At 48.1% G+C, this 22254-nt stretch overlaps 5 protein-coding genes across 5 annotated transcripts; 3 read left to right on the top strand and 2 right to left on the bottom strand.

Moving 5' to 3' along the window:
• Positions 1–3933: 3933 nt before the first annotated feature.
• On the bottom strand, positions 3934–4489 carry EI90DRAFT_3020844 (uncharacterized protein; the record flags this gene model as incomplete). Its single annotated transcript, XM_039057555.1, has 2 exons — positions 3934–4416; positions 4472–4489. The coding sequence occupies 2 exons, from the start codon at positions 4487–4489 to the stop codon at positions 3934–3936; spliced, it is 501 nt and encodes a 166-aa protein (XP_038909984.1).
• An 8768-nt stretch (positions 4490–13257) lies between these two features.
• On the bottom strand, positions 13258–13794 carry EI90DRAFT_3132776 (uncharacterized protein; the record flags this gene model as incomplete). Its single annotated transcript, XM_039064504.1, has 2 exons — positions 13258–13682; positions 13746–13794. 2 exons carry the CDS (start codon positions 13792–13794, stop codon positions 13258–13260), a joined length of 474 nt encoding a protein of 157 aa, XP_038909983.1.
• A 1261-nt stretch (positions 13795–15055) lies between these two features.
• Positions 15056–16545, top strand: EI90DRAFT_2685635 (uncharacterized protein). Its single transcript, XM_039053466.1, has 2 exons — positions 15056–16051; positions 16105–16545. Exons 1-2 carry the CDS (start codon positions 15301–15303, stop codon positions 16374–16376), a joined length of 1023 nt encoding a protein of 340 aa, XP_038909982.1. The 5' UTR covers positions 15056–15300; the 3' UTR covers positions 16377–16545.
• A 1054-nt stretch (positions 16546–17599) lies between these two features.
• On the top strand, positions 17600–19463 carry EI90DRAFT_3282387 (mitochondrial carrier domain-containing protein; the record flags this gene model as incomplete). Its single annotated transcript, XM_039066900.1, has 9 exons — positions 17600–17681; positions 17912–18020; positions 18215–18278; positions 18415–18583; positions 18654–18780; positions 18863–19001; positions 19070–19198; positions 19254–19280; positions 19336–19463. The coding sequence occupies 9 exons, from the start codon at positions 17600–17602 to the stop codon at positions 19378–19380; spliced, it is 891 nt and encodes a 296-aa protein (XP_038909981.1). The 3' UTR covers positions 19381–19463.
• A 331-nt stretch (positions 19464–19794) lies between these two features.
• EI90DRAFT_3082505 (uncharacterized protein) lies at positions 19795–20539 on the top strand. The gene is made up of 2 exons (XM_039062014.1): positions 19795–19963; positions 20029–20539. The coding sequence occupies exons 1-2, from the start codon at positions 19826–19828 to the stop codon at positions 20413–20415; spliced, it is 525 nt and encodes a 174-aa protein (XP_038909980.1). The 5' UTR covers positions 19795–19825; the 3' UTR covers positions 20416–20539.
• Positions 20540–22254: the final 1715 nt, after the last annotated feature.

The following is a 22254-nucleotide window of genomic DNA, read 5'->3' as shown; positions in this document are numbered from 1 at the left end:
GGCTGGGGGTTGTGCTGGCCATTGCTTGAACGAACATCGTTGGAGTGAAAACATAAACAAACAACAACATATACATATTGAGCAACGACAAGGACTTATGGGCTATATACCTTCTCCATGCTAGAGGAAGAAAAGAGCATTAGCTATTTAAATCATTAGGGCTTAAGTTTAGATATCACCCTTACAGGATCAATGGTGATGGTCAGCCAGAGTTTGATGCCTTCAACCTCTACCTCCAATCATGCAAGATGGCCCTTTATGCAGTCTAAGGCGACTATGGTCAATGCACCACCATTCCACCACTTTCCAACATTCCATTGTTTAATATGAGCATCCTTTTCACTGTTAAATAAGTTTTGAGTGAGGGAAATGCAAACAAAATCCCAACATACAATCGCACCCAAACTGTTGGCTTCTGAGGCTGATACGGAACGAACCATTTGACATACCCAAAGGATACTCTTTTGCCACCAAGACCTAAACCCTCATCGAACAATAAAACTTGAGTGAGCTCCCCACAATAACGCTGGCCCGCAATTTCCACCTCAACCAATGAGCTCCGAGGGTTCTTTGCTGACTGTGACACAAGGCATCTTCTTGACCTGACTACAACATAGGATGATTCCAACAATGAGTTGGCAGTGGGATGCTATTTGGATCGGGGTTCGGTGCAGTGTACTGATGCAGCTGCAGGGCGGAATTCCGATGTTTAAGATGGTGGATTATTGAGAGAGACTCAGAGATGGTTAGTTCAACCTTTCGCTTCAGAGCAGGGCCCAACATGACCATCTGGAGTGGTACTTCCTCTGACATCCAGAGGTGGTCAAACACAACAGGGATGGCGATCTGGCAAGCCTTACCATCTATCCTCTTATCTTCAAGCTCCCTTGCTAAAGCTTGCATGGTGCCACAATCATCGCAGCTCGCATTTATCAATAACATTGCAGCTGAACTCTCAATCACATTGGATGACCGGGATGCCTCATTGAGCTGAAGGAATTCTGTCAGCCTGACTGTGGCCCAGCAAGGATGTGTGTATATATCTAGACATACTATTTGTGACACCTGGTTTGCACAGTGAAACTCATGAAAGAAGGAGACCTCCAACTGTCCACATCCATGATTGTTAGACTTGTAACTTTTGAGGACTTTATTGAGATGCTCGAAAAGGAATGTCCAGAAGCTGTATACAGGACCAAAGTCACGAATGAACTTGGCTGTGTGAATGGCATAATGATGGTTGGGTCTAATCATATCAGGACCAAAAATCTATTGTATAAAGTGGGATCCGGTGTTCCAATTCCACAAGCGATTACTTACCTCCAGAACACCTTTGAGGTAACCCAGCATGTATTTTTCACCTTTGACGATTTGCACCTTGCACCTCCATAATTCTACAAGACAACCAACACTTGAGAGCCATTGTGAGATTGAAAAAGTTCACTGGCTCATCAGGATGTAGATTTGAGGGCAAATCACCTGCAGCAGCAGCAGAAGATTTCTTATTTGCACATCCACACAATTTTCCTGACTTTGTGGAGGTTGCAGTTGTAAGCGAAATCAAAACCTCGCATGATGAAAGCTCTCGGTGGGGTTGAGTAATGGTGGACTAACATTGAGGTTTATACTCAATTCAAAAATTCAAGTTCATGACATACCATTGACTCTCATGCCATTTCCTTCAATAATTTGACTTGGCCACATCTCTCTTTGGCATCCTCCTTCTCCTTCGCCTTCTTGGTGATACAATTATTAATGAAATGCACACAGGCTTCTCATGCACGATCTGCATCCTGTGATAGATATGTGTCCCATATCAAAGGGACCTAGCTGAAGGATTAGTGGGAAGAAACCACCAAGGGGCACACTACAAACGTACTGTAACTGGACCAAAAACTGTTACCATGAGCAACCACCGATCAGCTGTCAAGGAGCCTCCTGCTGGCTCACCAACAGCAGTTGGAAGCGTCGCCATGTGTCCTGGAACCGTGAACTAGGGCACATCAGTGCCTAACATGAATCTGTGAAGCATCAAAATGGACACATGCATACCTTTGAAAGCAGGGCATGAAGTTGTTGGACAAGCTCATGTTTTGGCCGGATGTCAGGGATCAGCAATGACCCTGGACCCTATGCCGGCTGCGCATATGCACGTGGGAAGTATGCTGGCAATCCCCATCTACTCCGCTTACCTAAGCCCCAGTGGCCCGGATCATCTCTGGCATTGTTCTGGAACATTCTATGATCACATGATTCTATCAGCAATCTGTTTGGTTTCCTTATTGCTGGACTCTACATGTATATAGCTGACCCCAAGATGGGGACATCCCTTTCCCCTGGCTTTAATCACAACTAGGTTATCGGAGCAATTTGTGTGAGCACACGCATCCCCTGACACCAGATGATGTTTTGAGGGACCCACATATGATAGAAATGGTTTTTACTGAGACCTAAATTATATATGGTCAGCATGAAGGTTGCACTAGTACTGTAGCTTCCTTGCATCGTACCAAGAATGAGGTTATGCATTGGATCAATTACTATCATCCAGCACAAGTCGAAATATGGGAGACATGACAACTCCGACCACTGGTTAGAATATTGTGTGGCATGTTTCTCCTTCAAAGTTCTTGTTGGGAGATCTTGGTATATCTCTCCCATCCTGCAATGCTCTTCATTAGAATGATGCCAGAAACCTAAGACAACATGATAGGATAGAGAGCTGGGACACATATGACATTGCATACCTCTGACAAGAACTCTAACTTGTTCTTTTGAGATAGCATCACCCAGCAGCGAGTGCAGAGCATGGTGTGGCTATGGGAGCCAAACCCTCTGAGCTTATGTGCCGCAGGCGCATCACAAACAATGCACAGTAACACAGCACAGACACGCCTGCCTTGAGGACACTTGCAGGTCTTGACCATTATCCCTTCCTTCCACAGGTGCAGAAGATCGTTGACCAATGGTCTCATGTACCATTGGACCTGATCGGGGCTTGGCTCCTTGGGACCAGGAATGATACCTGCAAGAAAAAGATTGAACGCTTTATACCTGCTGGATCCTTAGAGATACATCGAGGTGATGGGAATTAATACTTACTTGACATGAGGAGGGAGATTTGCTACACATAGCGACATTGGCCCTGATGAATGTGATGCAGACTGCTGAGATTGACAATATGAAAACCTGAGGTACTCACTTTGGTTCAACTCAACCATGACAAAAGGGGAAAACTTGCCAATCAGTACCGAGTGTGAGACCAATACAAAGCTCTCCATTAGGACCCATCTCGTAATCTTCTGGTTCATTGTGAAAGAAAAGGGACCCATCATGGCCCAGAATCGAGTGGGCAACATGGCCATCAAAAATATCTTCCAGTTCCGGATGCCAGTCAGGTAATTTGTGCCACTGATCAAGGAGATCCTCCATCCCAGGTTCCCGCAATAGCTCATGAAGCTGCTCGCTGATGGATTTGAAAGCAAAGCACATCCTGGGCTTGTGTCCCTTTGTGCTCTTATCTGTTGTGTGTGTATTCCCATTGTTTTCAAACAGGGGAATGTTGTGTTCGCATTTGGTACAAAGTGCCGGTGTAGTGTTGAGCATGGGGTAGACTTCTTGGCATGCAGGACATATTGGGAGAACTTGAAAGGAAGGTTCAACAGACATGTGTGAATGGACGGTGGTTAACATCATGGCAGAGACAGTGGAAGGATCCAAATGAAAGTTTGCAGCACTAAGGATAAGTTGTACTACAGACAAAATGGCTCCTATAATTTGAAATGGGACATGGTGGTAGGCATGGAGCCAGATGGCCAAAAGGTAGAGAATCCGAATGGGCACTAAATAGTGAGTTTCAGAATAAGGTGTCCAGGGCTGTGTATCAGCATGAGATAAGAAAGGGTCTGGGGAATTCTCATCCACACCATCCGATCAAGGGGTAGAGTGGACCAAGGATATGGGAGAAGGGAGAGTAGATGAAGACCCAGCCTGAAGGGCGGTCTCATCCAGAGGTGAAGACCCAGAATCGATGGGAATGCCAGTGGAATTAGACTCCTCATCGCTGGATGTTTGGGATCCATTATCGTCTTCAGTTGAGTCATCATTGCCAGGCTGTATGGCCTCGAATTCAAGAGATAAGTCATTGTTGCAGTCATTAATGAATCCAGGCAAAGGTGGTGCCAGAAATACATCTGGCTCTAGATTGTTAGAACCAAGTTGCCAGAGAAGTGGGCCACTTTCAGGCTTGTCGAACATCAGTTTAGTATCAATATTTGAGCCAGATGCGGACGCTTTCAAGACATTCAAGGAGTAGTGCTGATGGCTAGCCCATCGCCTTTCAGCGTTCTGATGGTCATTCCATGTCTTGATGTGGAGCACCTTTCCCTCGGTCCCACATTTGCTACAGTGACACCGCTAGAGTTCCGAAACCTACAAGTATCAGATTAACTACTGAGTGGCAGACAGTTACCTTATTCCTTGTGCTCATGGGTTGCTGCGAGATTTGTTGACAATAAATCGAGACCAGTAGAATGTGGAAGCACTGAGATAAAGGGTTCAGCAACATCCATCCAGAAAGGATAATATTTTTATTGGTGGAACCTTCAGTAGCTTTCATGGGCAGGTATGCCTGAAGGTTTGTGAGGAAGGCAAAACCTTCCAATGCTCAAGTATCGTGTGTCTATCATAAGGAGGGAGGGATAATCATTTTAAATTTGTGATATGTACATCCATAAATTCAACTTAAGGTGCTTGGGGGGGACCAGTTAGTGATGCACAAGCTTTTGAAAACTTCAAACTTTAAACTAAGGCTCTGTCATATCCATCCACGGCCATCGTCCTTCATTACCTCTGGCCCCTCCAGACTACCTCCACTCCTTCTTCACTAGCCTCAGAGCTCCTGTATTCCGCAATCACCTCCACCTCCCTCGATGGTCACCACCCCCTCTTTTCAATATATTACCTATGCCTCCATAAGTACAGAGCCCTGAAGGCTTCTGGACAGCTCCGACATCCACTCACACTCCCACCTCCGCTGGGCAATTCACTTGCTTGCCCTGCAAGTCCACCTTTGGGCCTATCCCTCCTTTCCATTTCTGGGTTATCGCCTGCCATTCCGCTAACCCTGTAACCTGACTTGTCAGTAATATTCAATCGGCTAATGTTTAACTCCATTAGCTCCACTCTGCTTGGTCCTGCCATTCACAGGCCTGCCCTTGCTGTAACTATATATACTTAACTTGTACATAGGTTACACTTCAGTGATAAAATCGACTAGAGTTGATCCCCCTTTAGTTCTCATTGCCAGTAAGTAAATTAGGGCATGGATGTGTAACTTGGCACAGCGCTCCTGGCTTGAGTCGCTGAGGCCAAAGCCCTCTGCCATGGAGACAATTCTTTCATCTCGATCCAGTCTCTGACAGTATTTTATCACTCCCTGACTAGTACACGTCTTGTATGGCACCCAAAGCCCCTTGCACTCGTTTGCAACTATGCACATTAGTTCCCAACTCTGCCTCACCATCTCCCGAACCCTCGCAGCCTGGTCCTAGTCATCTGGTGAGAAACCCAGTTGAGTTTCACAGCTTCTCTAATCTAGAAACCCCTCTCCTGTCGACTCCGATCATGTGTCCCATTAGAAATTGATCACCAGTTGCAGATTCTGGCTTCGGAGACACCATGGAACAGCCCATAGATTGAGTTCACTTTTTTGGACTCAGTTCCAAGGTCCCTGATTTCGTCAATCCTCCTCCTGCTGATCCTCCCATCCCCAATGTGGCTATTACACAGCTAGCCCAAGCCATCACCAGTTTGGCTTGTCACACCAGACATCCACCACCTCCACCATCCTCTGCTCTCCAGACCAAGGTCCATGAGCCTGAACAGTTCGATGGAAAAGATCCCCGAGAACTCCGAGTATTTCTGGTCCAATGCGAACTGAACTTTCAGGACTGCCCCCTCGCTTTTGCTAGCGACCACACCAAGGTCATCTTTGCACAGTCCTACCTCAAGGAGATGGCCCTTGATTGGTTCAAACCGGACCTGTTATTCAATCAAAATTCTTCACTTCATCCTCAATGGATGAATAACTACCAGGAGTTCGTCAATAAACTTCAAACCAACTTCAGCCCTCATGATCCTGTGGGCAATGCCGAAGTCCAACTAATGACCCTGGATATGAAGGACGGTGTAACGGGTCTACAGTGGGCAACAAAACTGTTCACATGTTTTGCTGTTTTGAAAAGACACACTCATACAGGCTGAGGAAAAATTCTGAAATTCCTGAGAAATTCATAGAAGATGCTCTGACATCACAAAATGTTGCTTCCATCAGCCCAAGGTCATATACCTTTTTATGGCAATGCAATTGTCAGATGAAGTCACCCATTGCATGTGAACAGTTTTGTTGCAGGCAATAATTCTACTATATTAATACTTGGTATAACCCCCCTTTGCCTTAATTACAGCTTGTACTCTTCTAGGCATACTTTCTATCAAGTTCTGACACACCTCCTTTGGTATCTTCTCCCATTCCACCTGACAATGATCCCAGAGCTCCCCCACACCACTTGCAGGAGCTTCATAGTCAGCCAACCTCCTTTTCACATGCCACCAGAGATGCTCTATGGGGTTAAGGTCTGGGGACTGTGCTGGCCACTTCATAACAGTGTAGTTATGACCTTGGAACCACTTTTGAGCAAGTTTGCTGCAGTGCTTTGGGTAAACAAAGTCATGTGACCAGAGTCAAGTATAGCCCTGCTTCTGCATTAAGAAAGCCAAGGCAACAAAACTGTTCACATGCAATGGCTGACTTCATCTTACAATTACATTGCCATAAATGGGTGTATGACCCTGTGCTGATGGAAGCAACATTTTGAAATGTCAGAGAATCTTCTATGAATTTCTCAGGAATTTCAGAATTTTTCCCAAGCCTGTATGAGTGTGTCTTTTCAAAACAGCAAAACATGTGAACAGTTTTGTTGCCCAATCTAGACTCACAACTCAGGTCTAGGGGGGGTAGGTCTCTCTCTCTCAGGTAGATGTGGGTCCTGCAAGTACAGTGCTGATACTCTGTGTAACCTCTAACTAACTGTCTGTACAGTTGTCATGGAAGAGTCCGATATAAAAGGAAAGTCACATGCATGAATGAATGAAAACAGTAAAGAGAATAAAGAACAAGTCATATCTCCTCAACCACTCCACCAAATCCGACGATCTTGGACTCGTCAGAACCACCTCCACAGTCTCTACAACTCCTACTATTACCACAACTCACCAATCCTAGTCCCTGATGCAGTAGGGGGTGAAATGTGTGATAAGGGTTGGTTTGACCTGCACGGACTTGTCCCCACAACAATGGGCACCACATCAATAAGTATGTTGTCGAGTTCAATCGACACACCTCTCAACTTCATGGATATGGAGAAGCAGCGCTCTGTCGTTTTTTCTATAACAGATTGCCAGAACGTATCAAGGATGACATCACCAGAGTAGGTAAACCTTCTACTCTTTTGGAACTTCGCACCTTGTCACAAACTTTCGATGTGCACTATTGGGAGCGTAAGTCCAAAGTGACACATCATGTGAAACCCTCCTCCTCCAACGTCTTCGACAAGTCCACTGCCGCTTCTCACTCCGACCCTGTTCCTTCCTCCTCCTCATTCAACTCCGCTTCCGGTAGCAAGCCTCCGAAGGACAACAAAAAGTCCGAGGCCAGCTCCGCTAAGCTGGATCTTTCATCAAAACTCGGAGACAATGGCAAGCTCACACCACAAGAGCATAAGCATCATCTCAACGAGAAACTTTGCATGTTCTGTGGTCAGTCTGGCCACATGGTCAAGGACTGTCCCAAGTCTTCTTCTTGCACATCTAAGGCCCGCATGGCCCAGACTGAGGAGCAAGGATCCACTTCTGCAGAGGCAAAAAATTAGTCTGCACCCCTGTGGACTCTGCATGGACTGGGGGTTGCGATTCTTCCCTCCGTGTGCTCAAAGAAGTATGCATAAATGCATCTTCCATCTCCGACTTATCCTCCCTCCACATTCCTGTTTCTTTTTCTCTTTCTAATGGTCTATTCTCTCCTCTTAATGTTGACCTTTCAGTTGATGTTCTACCCATTGTAGATAGTGTTGCTGATGTACCACTCTCTCCTCATCCTCCTCCGACAACTTCCGTAGATCGTTCCACCTCTCTCCACTTCTCTTCTCTCTCTTCTCCTGTTTCTTCTTCTCTGTCCGATGCAAGGACAAAAAATAATAAACTCTTCTGCACCTATGAGAACGTTCCTGCACTCATAGACTCTGGTTCTTCAGACTGCTTCATCAACAACACATTTGTGAAGAAGTTGGCCCTGAAAACATACCAGATTAAACCTCTACAACTATGCCTTTTTGACAGTAGCACTAACTCAATCATAACCCATGCTGTTGATATTCCCCTCCACTTCGCTTCCGGAAACATCACCCCCACAACTTTCTTTGTCACATCGCTGGATGGATCTTGTTCTCTAGTCCTAGGACACAACTGGCTTACCTGCTACAATCCATTGATTGACTGGGTTTCAAGCAGTATTATCTTCCGAACTTCCAAACCTACCAAGACAGTTACTCCGAGCTCTCCCCCATCGTCTCCAGTACCACTGCCATCGTCCGACATCCAACCATCTGATGTTGCGCTAGCACCTTAGCCCCAGGCTCCCATTCCTCCATTACCATCTATCGAGTTTGTCAGCCATTCTGCATTCATGAAGGCTTGTCGACTTGAAGGATCGGTATCCTCAACCTAACCATCCCTTCCAAGGAAAGCCACTTGAGGGCTGCCTCATCCCACACTGATTCTGTTGACCTTTCGGCCATTCCAAAGGAGTACCATGAGTTCGCAGATGTGTTCAGTAAGAGCAAAGCCTCAATGCTGGCACCGCACCATGAGCATGACCTGAAGATCGACCTTGAGGAAGGCACTTCACCACCCTTGGGTACTATGTACTCCCTCTCTACTTCAGAACTCGAGGCCCTCTGGGTGTTCTTAGATGAACACCTAGCCTCCGGGTTCATTCATCCCACTACTTCTGCTCACATGGCACTGGTCCTCTTTGTCTGCAAAAAGGATGGATCCCTCCACCTTTGCGTTGACTTCCAAGGGCTGAACAAGATGACCAAAAAAGATCGCTATCCACTTCCCCGCATTTCTGACCTCCTTGGTGCACCTAGCCATGCCACTGTCTATACCTGACTCGACCTCCGGTATGCTTACCACCTGGTTCGCATTGCGGCAGGCAATGAGTGGAAGACTTCCTTCCGCACGTGCTATGGTTCCTATGAGTGGCTCATCATGCCATTTGGTCTCATGAATGCACCTGCAGCCTTCCAGTGATTCGTCAACACAATCTTTGCCGACCTCTTGGACGTTTCTGTGGTAGTCTACCTAGACAACATCCTTACCTACTTGGAAGACATGGCTTCACATCAGGAGCATGTCCAAGAAGTTCTTAGGAGACTCCGCAAGCATGGCCTATACACCAATCTGAAGAAATGCAAATTTCATACAGACACTACGGAATATCTCGGATACTGCCTCTCTCCCTCCAGACTCACCATGTCCATCGAGAAGGTTAAAGCCATCCAAGATTGGCCCGAGCCCCATAAAGTCAAGGATGTCCAGTCCTTCCTTGGCTTCGCTAACTTCTATCAGCATTTCATCCACCAATACTCTGACATTGTGGTCCCCTTGACATGCCTCACACATAAAGGAGCCCCTTGGTTATTCTCTGATGACTGTCGTTCTGCTTTCAACACCTTGAAAGAAGCCTTCACATCTGCTCCCATCCTGACACATTGGGTACCTGACACCCCCCTCATTGTAGAAACCGACACCTCCGATTACACAATCTCCGGAATCCTGTCCATCCATTGCGATGATGGAGAGATTTGCCCCATCACTTTCTGCTCTAGAACACTCTCGGCACCGGAGCTCAATTATGACAACCATGATAAGGAACTGCTTGCCATCCACAATGCGTTCTGATCATGGCGTCACTACCTTGAAGGTTCAGGAACCCCAATCGACATCGTCACCGACCACAAGAATCTGGAGTATTTCTCCACCACCAAACTCTTGACCCAGCAGCAAGCCTGCTGGTCAGAGTTCCTCTCCCAGTTCCACATGACTGTCCGATTCCATCCCAGAAGACTCGGAGTAAAACCAGATGCGTTGACTAGATGCTGGGACGTCTATCCCAAAGAAGGGGATATGGACTACACTCGCATCAACCCACAGAACTTCCGACTGGTCTTCACTTCAGAGCAACTCACTGCATCCTCACGAGCCACATTCCTAGCTGCCACAGTAATCCGGGCAGCTGTACTCGTCGACACAGAGGCTCTCCATCGAGACATTCTAGCCTCCCTCTCCTCCGATACCACAATCTCTTCTCATCTCGCTTCCCCCAACCTCCCCAATTCCCACTGGTCTGTTGGTGCCGAAGGCCTGTTAAGGCTGGACAACCACATCTACGTTCCGGATTCCAATGACCTTTGTCTCCATGTTTTGCAAGACAAACATGACCACCAGCTCTCTGGACACTTTGGTCAAAACCGGACCCTGGACCTAGTTCATCGTGATTATACCTGGCCAGGTATCTGTAACTTCGTCAAGAGTTACATGTCCTCCTGCACTGCTTATGCCCATGCCAAAGTCCCCCGTCACAAGCCTTACAGCTTACTCAAACAACTCCCTATCCCTGAACGTCCTTGGAACTCCATCTCCATGGATTTCATCAAACAGCTACCCTCCTCTTCCGGATTCACTTCCATCTTGGTCATCATGGACTGCCTGTCCAAGCAGTGCATTTTCATTCCTACCCATGATACCATCACCTCTCCGGAACTGGCTAAGCTCTTCCTCCTCCATGTGTTCTCCAAGCATGGAGTTCCTTCCCACATTACCTCCAACAGGGGTCTGGAGTTTGTTTCTCATTTTTCCATTCACTTGGTAAAGCCCTTGACATCCACCTCCACTTCACCTCCAGTTATCATCCAGAAGGAGACGGACAGACCGAATGGATGAACCAGATGCTCGAGCAGTACCTGCATATCTATAGTAACTATCAGCAGGATAATTGGTCCAAACTCCTACCTCTTGCAGAGTTTGCATACAACAATGCTCTGAATGCCACCACAGGCATCTCCCTGTTCTTTGCCAACAAAGGCTACCATCTGAACATCACCATTCACCCAGAGCAAGACCTAACATCAGTACACACCCAAGAGTACTCGGTAGATCTCGACTCCCTCCACCACTTCCTTTGCGAGGAAATGCACCACGCTCAGATCCGCTACCAGGGCCCAGCAGACTCTCATTGGAGTCCTGCCCCAGCTTTCGAGGTAGGAACTTCGGTCTATGTAAAGGCCAAGTATCTCCGTTCCACCCAACCTTCCAAGAAGCTCTCCAAGGAAAACCTCGGCCCATTCGAGACCATTACCCATGTTGGAACCCACTCCCCACTCTCCACCTGCCAGAAAACATGCAAGCCATTCACCTGGTATTCCATGTCTCGCAGATCAAACTCTCCATCCTTAACATCATTCCAAACTGTCACCAGCCACCTCCACCCCCAATAGAAATTGAAGGTGAAATGGAGTTCGAGATCGAAGAGATACTCGACTCCAAGATTGACCAGTGTAGACGCAACAAGTTGCTCTACCTGGTCAAGTGGCTAGGCTATGAAGGGACTGACGAGGAGACACAATGGCTCCTTGCCAGCGAACTTGATCACACCTCCGACCTCATCAAAGCTTTCCACTCTTGGTACCCAGACAAGCCTGGACCTGAAGCTCCTTAGGAACCTCAACTCCTCTCCCATCTCTCCTTTCCCTCCAACTCCTCATTTCAATTTCCATTTTCATTTTTTCTCTCTTCTGTAAGTACAGCTCCCCTCACCTTACTAATTCTGGGCCTTCAAGGGTTCAGGCCTAAGAAGGGGATACTGTCATATCCATCCACAGCCATCGCCCTTGACCACCTCCCCTCCTCCAGATTACCTCCCCTCCCCTGCCACTAACCTTGGAGCCTCCGGTTTCCGCAATCACCTCCGACCCCCCCAATGGTCACCACCTCTCCAATTCAATATATTACCTACGCGTCCCTAAGTACAGAGCCCTGAAGCTCTCCAGACAGCTCTGACATCCGCTAGTGCACCCCCACCTCCGCTGGGCAATTCACTTGCTTGCCCTGCAAGTCTACCTTCAGGCCTATCCCCACTTTCCACTTGCAGTTCTTAACCCATCATTCCATTAAACCCGCAACCCGACTCGTCGGTAATATTCAATTGGCTAACATCTATCCCCATTAGCTCCACTCTGCTTGGTCCTGCTGTTCACAGGCCCGCCCTTGCTGTAACTATATATATACTTAACTTGTACATAGGTTACACTTCAGTGATAAAATCGACTAGAGTTGATCCCCTTTTAGTTCTCATTGCCAGTAAGTAAATTAGGGCACAGACGTGTAACTTGGCACAGCGCTCCTGGCCTGATTCGCTGAGGCTGAAGCCCTCCACCACAGAGACAACTCCCTCATCTCGATCTGATCTCTAACACCCTCCCAATTTCCCCCCTCAATTTTTCCCTCATTCCCCACCTCATTCCCCCCCCCCCCAATTCCCACCTCAATTTCCCCCCATTTCTCCCCCATTCCCCCCTCCAAATTACCCCCCATTCCTTCCCAATTTCCCCCTCATTTCCCCCTCATTTCCCCCCCCCCCCCATCCCCCCCCATTCCCCCTTCAATTTTCCCCTCATTTCCCCCCCATTCCCCCTCCAAATTTCCCCCCATTCCCCCCTTCAAATTTCCCTTCATTCCCCCCCTCAAATTTCCCCTCATTTTCCCCCTCATTTCTCCACTTATTTTCCCGCATTTTCCTTAAGTAATTTCAGATTAACTGTATATGTATATCCCTAAATTTTGTTAGAGACTGGATCAAGACAAGGGAGTTGTCTCTGTGGCAGAGGGCTTTGGCCTCAGCAACTCAGGCCAGGAGCACTGTGCCAAGTTGTCTGTGCCCTAATTTCTTACTGGCAACGAGAACTAAAAGGGGATCAACTCTAGTCAATTTTATCACTGAAGTGTAACCTATGTACAAGTTAAGTATATATATAGTTACAGCGAGGGCGGGCCCATGAATAGCGGGACCAAGTGGAGTGGAGCTAACGGGGATAGATGTTAGCCAATTGAATATTACCGATGAGTTGGGTTGTGGGTTTAACGGAATGATGGGTTAAGAACTGCAAGCAGAAAGGGGGGATAGGCCCAAAGGTAGACTTGCAGGGCAAGCAAGTGAATTGCCCAGCGGAGGTGGGGGTGTGCTAGCAGACGTTGGAGCTGTCTGGAGAGCTTCAGGGCTCCGTACTTAGGGAGGCATAGGTAATATATTGAATTGGAGAGGTGGTGACCATCAGGGGGGTCAGAGGTGATTGCAGAAACTGGAGGCTCCAAGGTTAGTGGCAGGGGAGCTGTCAGGATACCAAGCTGCTCGGAGCTAAGGTCAAGAGATCCAGTGGAAGTGGAGGTAAGACTAGGAAGGTCTGGATTGGAATCAATAGGAGAACCGCGAGGTGTGCTAGGCGACACAGGCTCCAGCTGAGCAGCGAGGGGAAATGAGAGAAGAAAGCTGGTCTTCCTGCTCGCTACTCACGGTGTAATATACTGTAGCCCACACACACAGCTAATCTACGAGGCACTGTACATACCAACAATCAATGATCCAGGTTTGTCTGGCTGTGTTGGATCATGGAACATGGAACATGGATCTTGGAGTGGGATCAGATCATAAGGCTGTACAGGGATCATGGATCATGGAATCCGGGCGATCATAGATCATGGAATCAGATCATGATGGTAAGTAGGCTGGAAGTGGCCAGAAGTGGGTGTACTCTGACAGGAGCGGAGGTAATCCAGAGGAGCGGAGGTGGTTGAGGGGGATGGCCATGGATGGATATGACAAATTTGGTCTATATATTAATTTGGCTATATACCCTTGGTGTGTAGTGCTGCATTGGGGGCTGAAAGTTTAGCTCAGTTTGTTCAGTTTCCTGCATGGTAGGGACTTGGCTGTGACTCATCACATGATGCCAGAGTCAATGCTCTTAAATTTTAATTTTGATATCGGATAAATTAAACACTCAGGGAGCTCATATAGATAATAGTCCCCTGTGTGCAAATATAACTCTATGAGCTTTGACTACTTTGGGGAGCTCTGAGAGAAGGGGACCTGCAATTTCAAAGTACTGAAGCTCTGAGAGCTCTGAGAGCTCTGAGAGCTCTATGAGCTCTCAGGCCTCTGCATCCAGGTTTGCTGATGTAACAGCAGCTGAAGGGTCCATGTTGCATTTGTGGAAGCATCAACTGATGTTTTCTTTACCACAAAGTGGCGTCTGCGACACAGTGCACCGCTACACTCTTCAGCGAAGGTCCTGGTATATTCAGGCATGTGGCAAATTTTGTGCCCCACTGCAGCGATGGTTTCGGGGCATGACCTTGTCAGGGGTGCACAAATTCTTCTACTATATAGAGTCAATTCGGGTAATAATCCACGAATAACCAACCTGGCTAATATGCTGATGCATCGCCTTGATGACCGGATCTTTCCCAGCCATCTTCCTAGCCAAAGAGTGAATATGTCTTCCCAACGGGCCTCATCTCCCCCTCCTGGCATCGTCTTGTATCGTCCCCTAAACTCCTGCTCACGGAAATTGTTGCGGGAGGTTTTGAGAGCAATTTCGCGGTTGAACGACGCCAAACGGTGCACTGGCTGACGAGAAATTTCGAAATTTGTGAAATATCAACTACGTATTTTGGGATCGTGTTCATATCGCTGGTTGGAATTTCGGCGAAGAAAGGATCTAATTTGGAAGGTTTCATTCATTCTTGCAGTCTGGAGCGTGGCCATCACAAAGGGAGGATTAAATAGATCTGAAAGGCATAAAAGCGTGGTCTGGGCATTAGTTCTCCCCATCAGTTCCTTCTCCCCCCCTCGCTCTCGGAACCCCAGTCGCTACTCGCCTTTGCTGTCCTTGGATCGTCTCTCGACGCCTGGTTTGTGGCCATTCTGAACTTCTTTCACTCCATGCATCGAGGCCTTGACGTCCCACTCGTTGTCCACGTTGACGTTCCCCCATCAATCTTCCACCCTTCACTTGATACCCTTAGCGCGTTACTCATGTTGCCATTCGAACCATCCACGATCCTTCAAGTCCCTTCCTGTACAAGTTCCCTGCCTATTACGCAACAACTCTGACGTTTCGGATGATCTACGCATGGGGCCCTCCGATGGGTGCGCAACCGCAGAGCCTGCCAGTTCCTTTTTCCCTACGCCCTTGCTCCCGGAACTCTTGTCGTCACCATCCTTGCATCATCAATGTCTCGTTGGTAGCCACTCAAACCCTTTCCTTTCGCGAACTATCGGATCCTGAAGCTTTGGGTCATATCCAGGCTGCCAATTTTCACTTATTGGCGCACCCAAATCTACAAAAGAAATGCCCCTTCCGCCTATCCAACCGACTTATGATCACAGCTCACATCTTCATGCAACCCGTCGCGTCTGCTTCGGCGAACTGCTTGTGGGTCAGTTTTACCGGGTATCGGGTCTACACATCCCGTTTCCCCTCTGTGACTGTTTGGGCTGCCGATGGACTCCGACGACCCGTTGCATACCTTATGGATTTGACGCGCCTTGCAGGTTCCATGGACAGAGGGGAGTGGAAAACAAAGTTGAGTACGGGGACCCATACACACCCCTTTCTATCCAATGGACGCACGGTGAGAAAGAACGACCCACCTTCCTTTCTGCCCCACCATGTTTCTATCACCGCATGCGCTTTCCTCGGGCCGTTTCTCTCAGCCTTTCGGTTTGGGGCACCCCGTCGGCAAGCTTCTTTCTGTGTATTTCGTCTTGGATCTTTCCCTTCCTGTGTAGCTCATCGATCAGTGTTATACCCTATTTCTGGTCCATACTTCCAACAAAAACGGCGAACACATCACTTCCGTCATACAAATAGTACGTATCATGATTTTCTTTTAGCCAGCAAGCAATTGAATTCGTTCACGCAGCAGTATGTCCCGTTATTTCGGGAGAGTGGGAGAGGGGCACTTTTGCGGGATGCCCTCGTGGCGTCGGTATGGACATGTTCCCACAGGCGCTTGCGCCTGTTGTTCATGCCCCTTTCCTGTTAGGGTGCGAGCCAGTTGGGTCGTATGGTATCCACCCGACAGGTTTGGCCGTAAGTATCATTTCCCCTCTCATATTGAAACTCATGCTGACATCCTTACATGTGCAGGAATATCTTACGTCGCCCTCATTGTTGGGCAAGGAGCAAATTTAATGGTAAGCCGGTCAGGTCCACTCGTGCGCCACTAACATGATTACGCCACTAGTGGGAGCTTCCCCTACATTAGTCGATTTGATAGCTCAGCTTCGCCATATGGTACGCTAGAGGCATGTTAACTGTAAGTACAGTTCTGGATTCGTGCAGTGATCTGTTCCACTGTTTCACCTATCCTAGCAGACGTGTATTTATCCAGGTAGTTGTGTACAATTAATATTACTTTTCATTGCACTGTTTACGAGAGACGGTGCCTATTGAGCTCTGCGTTACTTTCGTCTATCTGGTATCCACCCAACAGGTTTGGCCGTAAGTATCATTTCCGAGACTCATGCTGACATCCTTATATGTCCAGGGATAACTTATGTCGCCCTCATTGTTGGGCAAGGAGTCAATCTAATAGTAAGCTGATCAGGTCCACTCGTGTATTTTTTTCGCCACTAACATTGGGTTACGCCACTGGCGTGAGCTCTCCTGCATTGGTTGATTTTATGGTTCAGCTCCCCCATAGAGGCACGATGACCGCAAGTACAGTCCTTTTCTTATGCCTAGATTCGTGCTGAGTTTTGTTCCACCTGGGAGGCAAACCCACACCGAACGTTCCATATTCTATGCTGAGTCGGTGAAACACCCGGCAATTGTTGGTCTTCTACGTAGCCCCTTCTCATTTCCATTATATTAGCCCTCAATTCTCATTACACTATCCGCTAGAGACACGATGTTTGCCTGTACCGCGCGTTCTTTCGTGTTTCACCTGTCCTAGCAGACGTGTATTTATCCAGCGTGGCTGCTAACAGACCTCAGCCTCGCAGCCGACACGAACGTACGATGTAAACTTATTGAAGTGTGCCAATGCTTGCACGCGGGCCACTAGCATTGTCTTTGTGGCCTAGCTGAACATCCATGGACCGCCGAAACGACTCATCCCCTTCGGCAAGAGGAATCACGCGGTTCCAACAGCCGGCTTAGCGGAGTTGCCCGAATTTATTCGTTTATTCGTTCCCACCCCCCAAGCCAATTCATTTTCAACGGTTCCCACAATAACCGGCGAATCAAAGCTTGCTCCTCTTTTCACTCCTCTCTCTGTCAGGTCCTAGCTTCCTGTCTTGCTGCGATACTACCTTAGGGTCCCCTCATCCGGATAACCGGTCTTAGACTGTTTGCAGTAAAATAAGTAGATCATAGACGCGTATCGAGGAAAGCACCACTCCGTGTACAGGAAGATGTCAGAGAAGAAGCAAACTGCTAGTTCTATAAAGTCATTTATCTCGGGTGGATGTGGTGGTGTTGCGGCTGTACTCGTTGGTAAGTGCGAACACTGTAAACTGAAATGTGACAAAACAAATCCGGGCCACTAACTATCTTACATTTACCCTCCTTGGTGCGCGCGCCATCATTATGTGATTATTGCGCTCGTCCCTCGCGTTCGCTGTGGTGACTGACTCATTATCGACTTCGAATGTGCTCCGGATCCGGTTGTGAATGGGAATCTCATTCTGAACGTCTAATTTTTCTTTAAACACCGCTGCTTCTAGGACACCCCTTTGACCTCACGAAGGTCCGACTACAAACTGCTCCGCAGGGGACATACACTGGTGCGATCGATGTTGTGAAGCAGACACTTGCCAGGGATGGGCTAAAAGGGCAAGTTCATTCTATATTTCCTATCCGAACAAGAATTCCTGTGAATTGCGGAGGGGTCACCCTTAGTGAGCCTGATTGGTTCGGCATTGAGAATGGTCATGTACGGGTGTCGGGGCGACTGATATCTTGACTATTTACTTTTGGCGTGAGACCTGTTGAATGATGGACTGACTGAAACGATGCCTGGTCTTCAGGATGTATCGAGGAATGGGACCGCCTCTCGTTGGAGTAACACCCATCTTTGCTATTTCGTTCTGGGTATGTTTACACTCATCTTCCTCTTTCGCCCTCCGCTCTTCACTGATCATTCCACTTTCTGCAAACAACCCCACCCCCACTTCTTAACTTCAATGAATATACCTATGCACATCACTACTACTGACCGTAACAACAGTCATACGACCTGGGGAAGAAGATCGTCTATTCTTTGACACCTAATCGGGCCAATACTAAATTATCAACGGCGGAATTAGCCTTTGCAGGGTTCTTCTCTGCTATCCCTACAACCCTCGTCGCAGCACCAGCGGAACGAATTAAGGTCGTGTTGCAAGTGCAAGGTCAAGGTGCATTCGTGCCAGCAGTTCCCTGGTAATATTCCGGGTAATCAGGTTGCTCGGTATCTATTTCTTATAGGCACGGCTGCTACTGCATATAACGGGCCTATCGCTGCCGTAAGAGGGCTGTATAAAGAAGGGGGGTTGAAGAGTATATTCCGTGGTTCGGGGGCGACGCTAGTCCGTGATGGACCGGGTAGCGCTGCGTACGTCCAGTTGTCCTCTTTCCCCCGCTCCTCCCTCCGTCTTACAATGCTAATTTTCGATGGACACTTTATGGGAAAATAGCTATTTCGTAACATACGAAGAATGCAAGAAAGCACTCACACCTGCTGGATCGGACCCTTCGCAGTTGAACCTGGGTGCCGTGATCGTTTCGGGTGGTATGGCGGGCGTTGCGATGTGGTCTTTGGGTATTCCTCCTGATGTACGTCAGTCTTGTCCCTCTGGGCGATATTTAGGACTCATGATCATTACCGGGGGACCGCTTGATAGGTGATCAAATCACGTATCCAATCCGCACCGCAGGGAACATATAGCGGATTCATCGATTGCGCACGGAAGACAATCGCTCAGGATGGAGTGATGGCGCTGTTTAAAGGGTTTGGTCCTGCTATGGCTAGGGTACGTTTCCTCCCTTCAATAATGATGGTCTATGATTTATCTTTCGTGTGATTAGGCTTTCCCGGCTAACGCAGCTACTTTCGTACGTTCTCTTTCATCTAGTAACATACTTACCTTACACTGTTGTTTTTCTCAAGCTCGGTGTGGAAGCATCACTGAAATTGATGGACAAGCTGTTCTAGCTGCATATATGTCTCAAGTGATCAGATACGATACTTAGATAATATACACACTCGAGCCCCCCCGCAACTTAGAGTGCCAATGCTGCTGAGGTTCATTCACTAAGCACTGGAAGCGAATGACAGTCCGGCTTGCAAGGAGAAAACCATAGGACCAGAATCTTTTCAGCTGCCAGTGGTACGAATACTGCTGTCGGTATGTCGTGTATGATTGACGGCCAATTGACGGCCTTGAACCTCTGCCAACCCCCGCGGTATTCAAGATTCAAGATTGGCTCTGAGATTCCGACAATTGTTTTAGCGAGGTCAACCAGTAAGAGATGTGATGGTTGTATGTTCTCGAGATGGCTAGTGAACGCAGTCAAGACTGGAGTCGTGGGAAGCAGTACACAGCCATCTTTCGGTTCCGTTTGCGCTCTGCATTTTTTATACGCTTTGCTGTCGTAAGATGGGTCTCCTACGCGTTGAAGAAAGCGATGAGAGTTCCGAAACTGTTCAACGCCCGTTGATCCATGATGCGCAGGGTACTTTCCTGCTCAACACTGATTTTCCTCAGCAAAATGGAGAGGATGAAGACCCGTATCCGGTGGATGCCATTCAACTCACGGCCGTCCGCCTTGATGACTGAATCCCTGTTTCTTTCCGTTATAGGAAAGTTTCTTTGGGACGAAACCCGGCTTGAACGTCCTGCTTGCCATTGATCCAATTGCAGACGGCGGGATCACCAGCCTTGCCACAGCTGGACGACCACACCCGCTTATGCGGGCCTTTTCTACCTCATTCACCTTCACCACGTTCTCAACTTTTTCCAATGCATCGACCCTATCAGTCCGCAGTTCCGGGAGGACATTTTTCCTAAAGGAACTGTGCAAACAAGTCGTGGATAAGCATTTGTGGCTTCAAACTGCCAGGATTGTTAGCACAACCTGCTATGCTGAGCGGCTATACCTATGGCTCCTAGCGGATCGGATCGGATCGGATCCGGATCAGAATCCGCGGATTTTGAGGTTTGAAATAAAATCCGTATCCGGGGGCTAGAAATCCGCGGATATGCGGATCAACCGCAGATTGTAGATAAAATGTTCCAAAGTTGCATTTTGTCAGAATTGTCCTTGACGAGAGCTTTCTAACAATCCCAAATTTGTCCATATTGGTGGAGAACTGATGGAAATATGGGGAGAATGGTGGAAAACTTGGAGGTCAAATGCCTAATTTGGGAATAACAGGCCTGGGTGGTCAAATAAGACTTGAAAAAATTGGAAGAAAATATAGAAACATAGGAGGGGTATCTAGAACAGTAGCAACAATAGATCCGCGGATAATCCGCCCATCTGCAGATTAGAAACCGCGGATATTATCCTGTCAAAAGCCAAATCCGCATCCGCGGATTTTCGGATAAATCTGTGGATATCTGAGTGTTATCCGATCCGCTAGGAGCCCTAGCTATACCTCATCCTCCATTGTTTCCTTATCTTCCAGTTACGCTGTCCAGAGAAAAAGGATATATGGATGCAGATTGATAGAAGGACTAGATTAAGCATCTTCTTGCTTGTGCGAAGACTTGGGAAAACTTGCATCAATGATACAGTTGTGGACAGGCAAACACATTAAAGTTTCCAGACTGGGATTTTTAGTGCTGGACAATTTTTCAAGGAAATGTTTTAACAAATGTTATGAGTATTTGGGTGACTTTTGCAAGAGAAATATCCAGTATGGCAATCAACATTAATAGGCTGGTGGATGAATTATACTTGAGAATGGCCTCCATTTTGCTAGACTCATCCCCTTCTTAGGGATGTAATTGTGAGGTCTCAGTGGGTAGCTCAGCACACAGAGCTGTAAGTGTGTCAGGGCACACCCCACCTGACCCCACGCCACGCCACCCTACTGCTCCCCTGCTATCACTCCCTGTTTCTTCTTTCCCCTTTTCCTTCTTTCTTTCTATTTCCATTCCATGGTCGACTTCCCCTTCTCTATGTATTACTACACACCTAACCCCGCTCCCCCGATCGCCGCACGCATTCCCGCTCACAGAGTGGCACACCTCCAAGATCTCCCACAGAGATACCCAGGGGAGTGCGGCTATGTGCGGGGATGACATGGCTCCTCCCACGTGACCCCAACCGCATGTATATAATAGCGCCTGGGGTGGGGACAGAAGAAGCAGTCTTCTTCTCAACTTCCCACTTCAGGTAAGTACTGTAGCTTCCCCTTTTAATGATAATTCAACTTCCCACTTCAGACTAAGTGGTCGGGGACGCTCACCCCATAACGGGACCACCGCTACGCATAGCCAACATCTGTCCCATCGGGTCCCTTGCACCGGGACCTCGCCGCTGTTGGAGCTGTCCCTGACAGCAGAAGAAGGCTTTAACCTCATTTCCCCCGCCTCCCCCATCTCCCCTGCTATGGTGACCGAAGAGCAGTATGACGAGCTGCTGTCCCGATTCCAAGAGCTCCAAGCTATTGTAGAGAGCCAAGTCCAGAACCAACCCCCAGCTGTGCCTGCACCCACGCCAGCACCCACACCTGCACCTGCCTGCCCCAGACCCAAACCGCCTAAAGTTGCCCCCCCCCACCCCCTTCTCTGGAGCAACAGAAGACCTTGACCGCTTCAAGGCTGAATGTGGCATCTACTTCCATGTTCGGGCGGCGGAGTTTCCTGACGCCCTCTCCCAGATCCTCTTTGTCCTGTCCTACATGAAAGGAGGGACTGCGGGAGCATGGGCAACGCAGCGTACCATTGCACTGCTGACGATGGGCTCCCCTGGGCTTACCATGGACGAGTTCAACATGGAACTCGACGCCATGTTCCAAGACCTGAACCGTGAAGCCACGGCCAGGCAGAAGCTGGCCACCTTGCGACAAGGCACCGAC

The sequence above is a fragment of the Cantharellus anzutake genome, assembly GCF_015039405.1.
Source record: "Cantharellus anzutake strain C23 chromosome Unknown EI90scaffold_92, whole genome shotgun sequence".
Lineage (NCBI taxonomy): Eukaryota > Fungi > Basidiomycota > Agaricomycetes > Cantharellales > Hydnaceae > Cantharellus > Cantharellus anzutake.
This window is presented reverse-complemented; position numbering and strand designations above follow the sequence as displayed.

What these genes read in the sequence shown, in the direction of transcription:
- EI90DRAFT_2685635 (XM_039053466.1), top strand. Translation starts at nt 15,301, where the DNA reads ATGATCTACGCATGGGGCCCTCCGATGGGTGCGCAACCGCAGAGCCTG. An exon ending in TCACTTCCGTCATACAAATA is followed by an intron (nt 16,052 to 16,104) that starts GTACGTATCATG and finishes TCGTTCACGCAG; the next exon opens with CAGTATGTCCCGTTATTTCG.
- EI90DRAFT_3082505 (XM_039062014.1), top strand. Translation starts at nt 19,826, where the DNA reads ATGGGTCTCCTACGCGTTGAAGAAAGCGATGAGAGTTCCGAAACTGTT. An exon ending in AGGATGAAGACCCGTATCCG is followed by an intron (nt 19,964 to 20,028) that starts GTGGATGCCATT and finishes TTTCCGTTATAG; the next exon opens with GAAAGTTTCTTTGGGACGAA.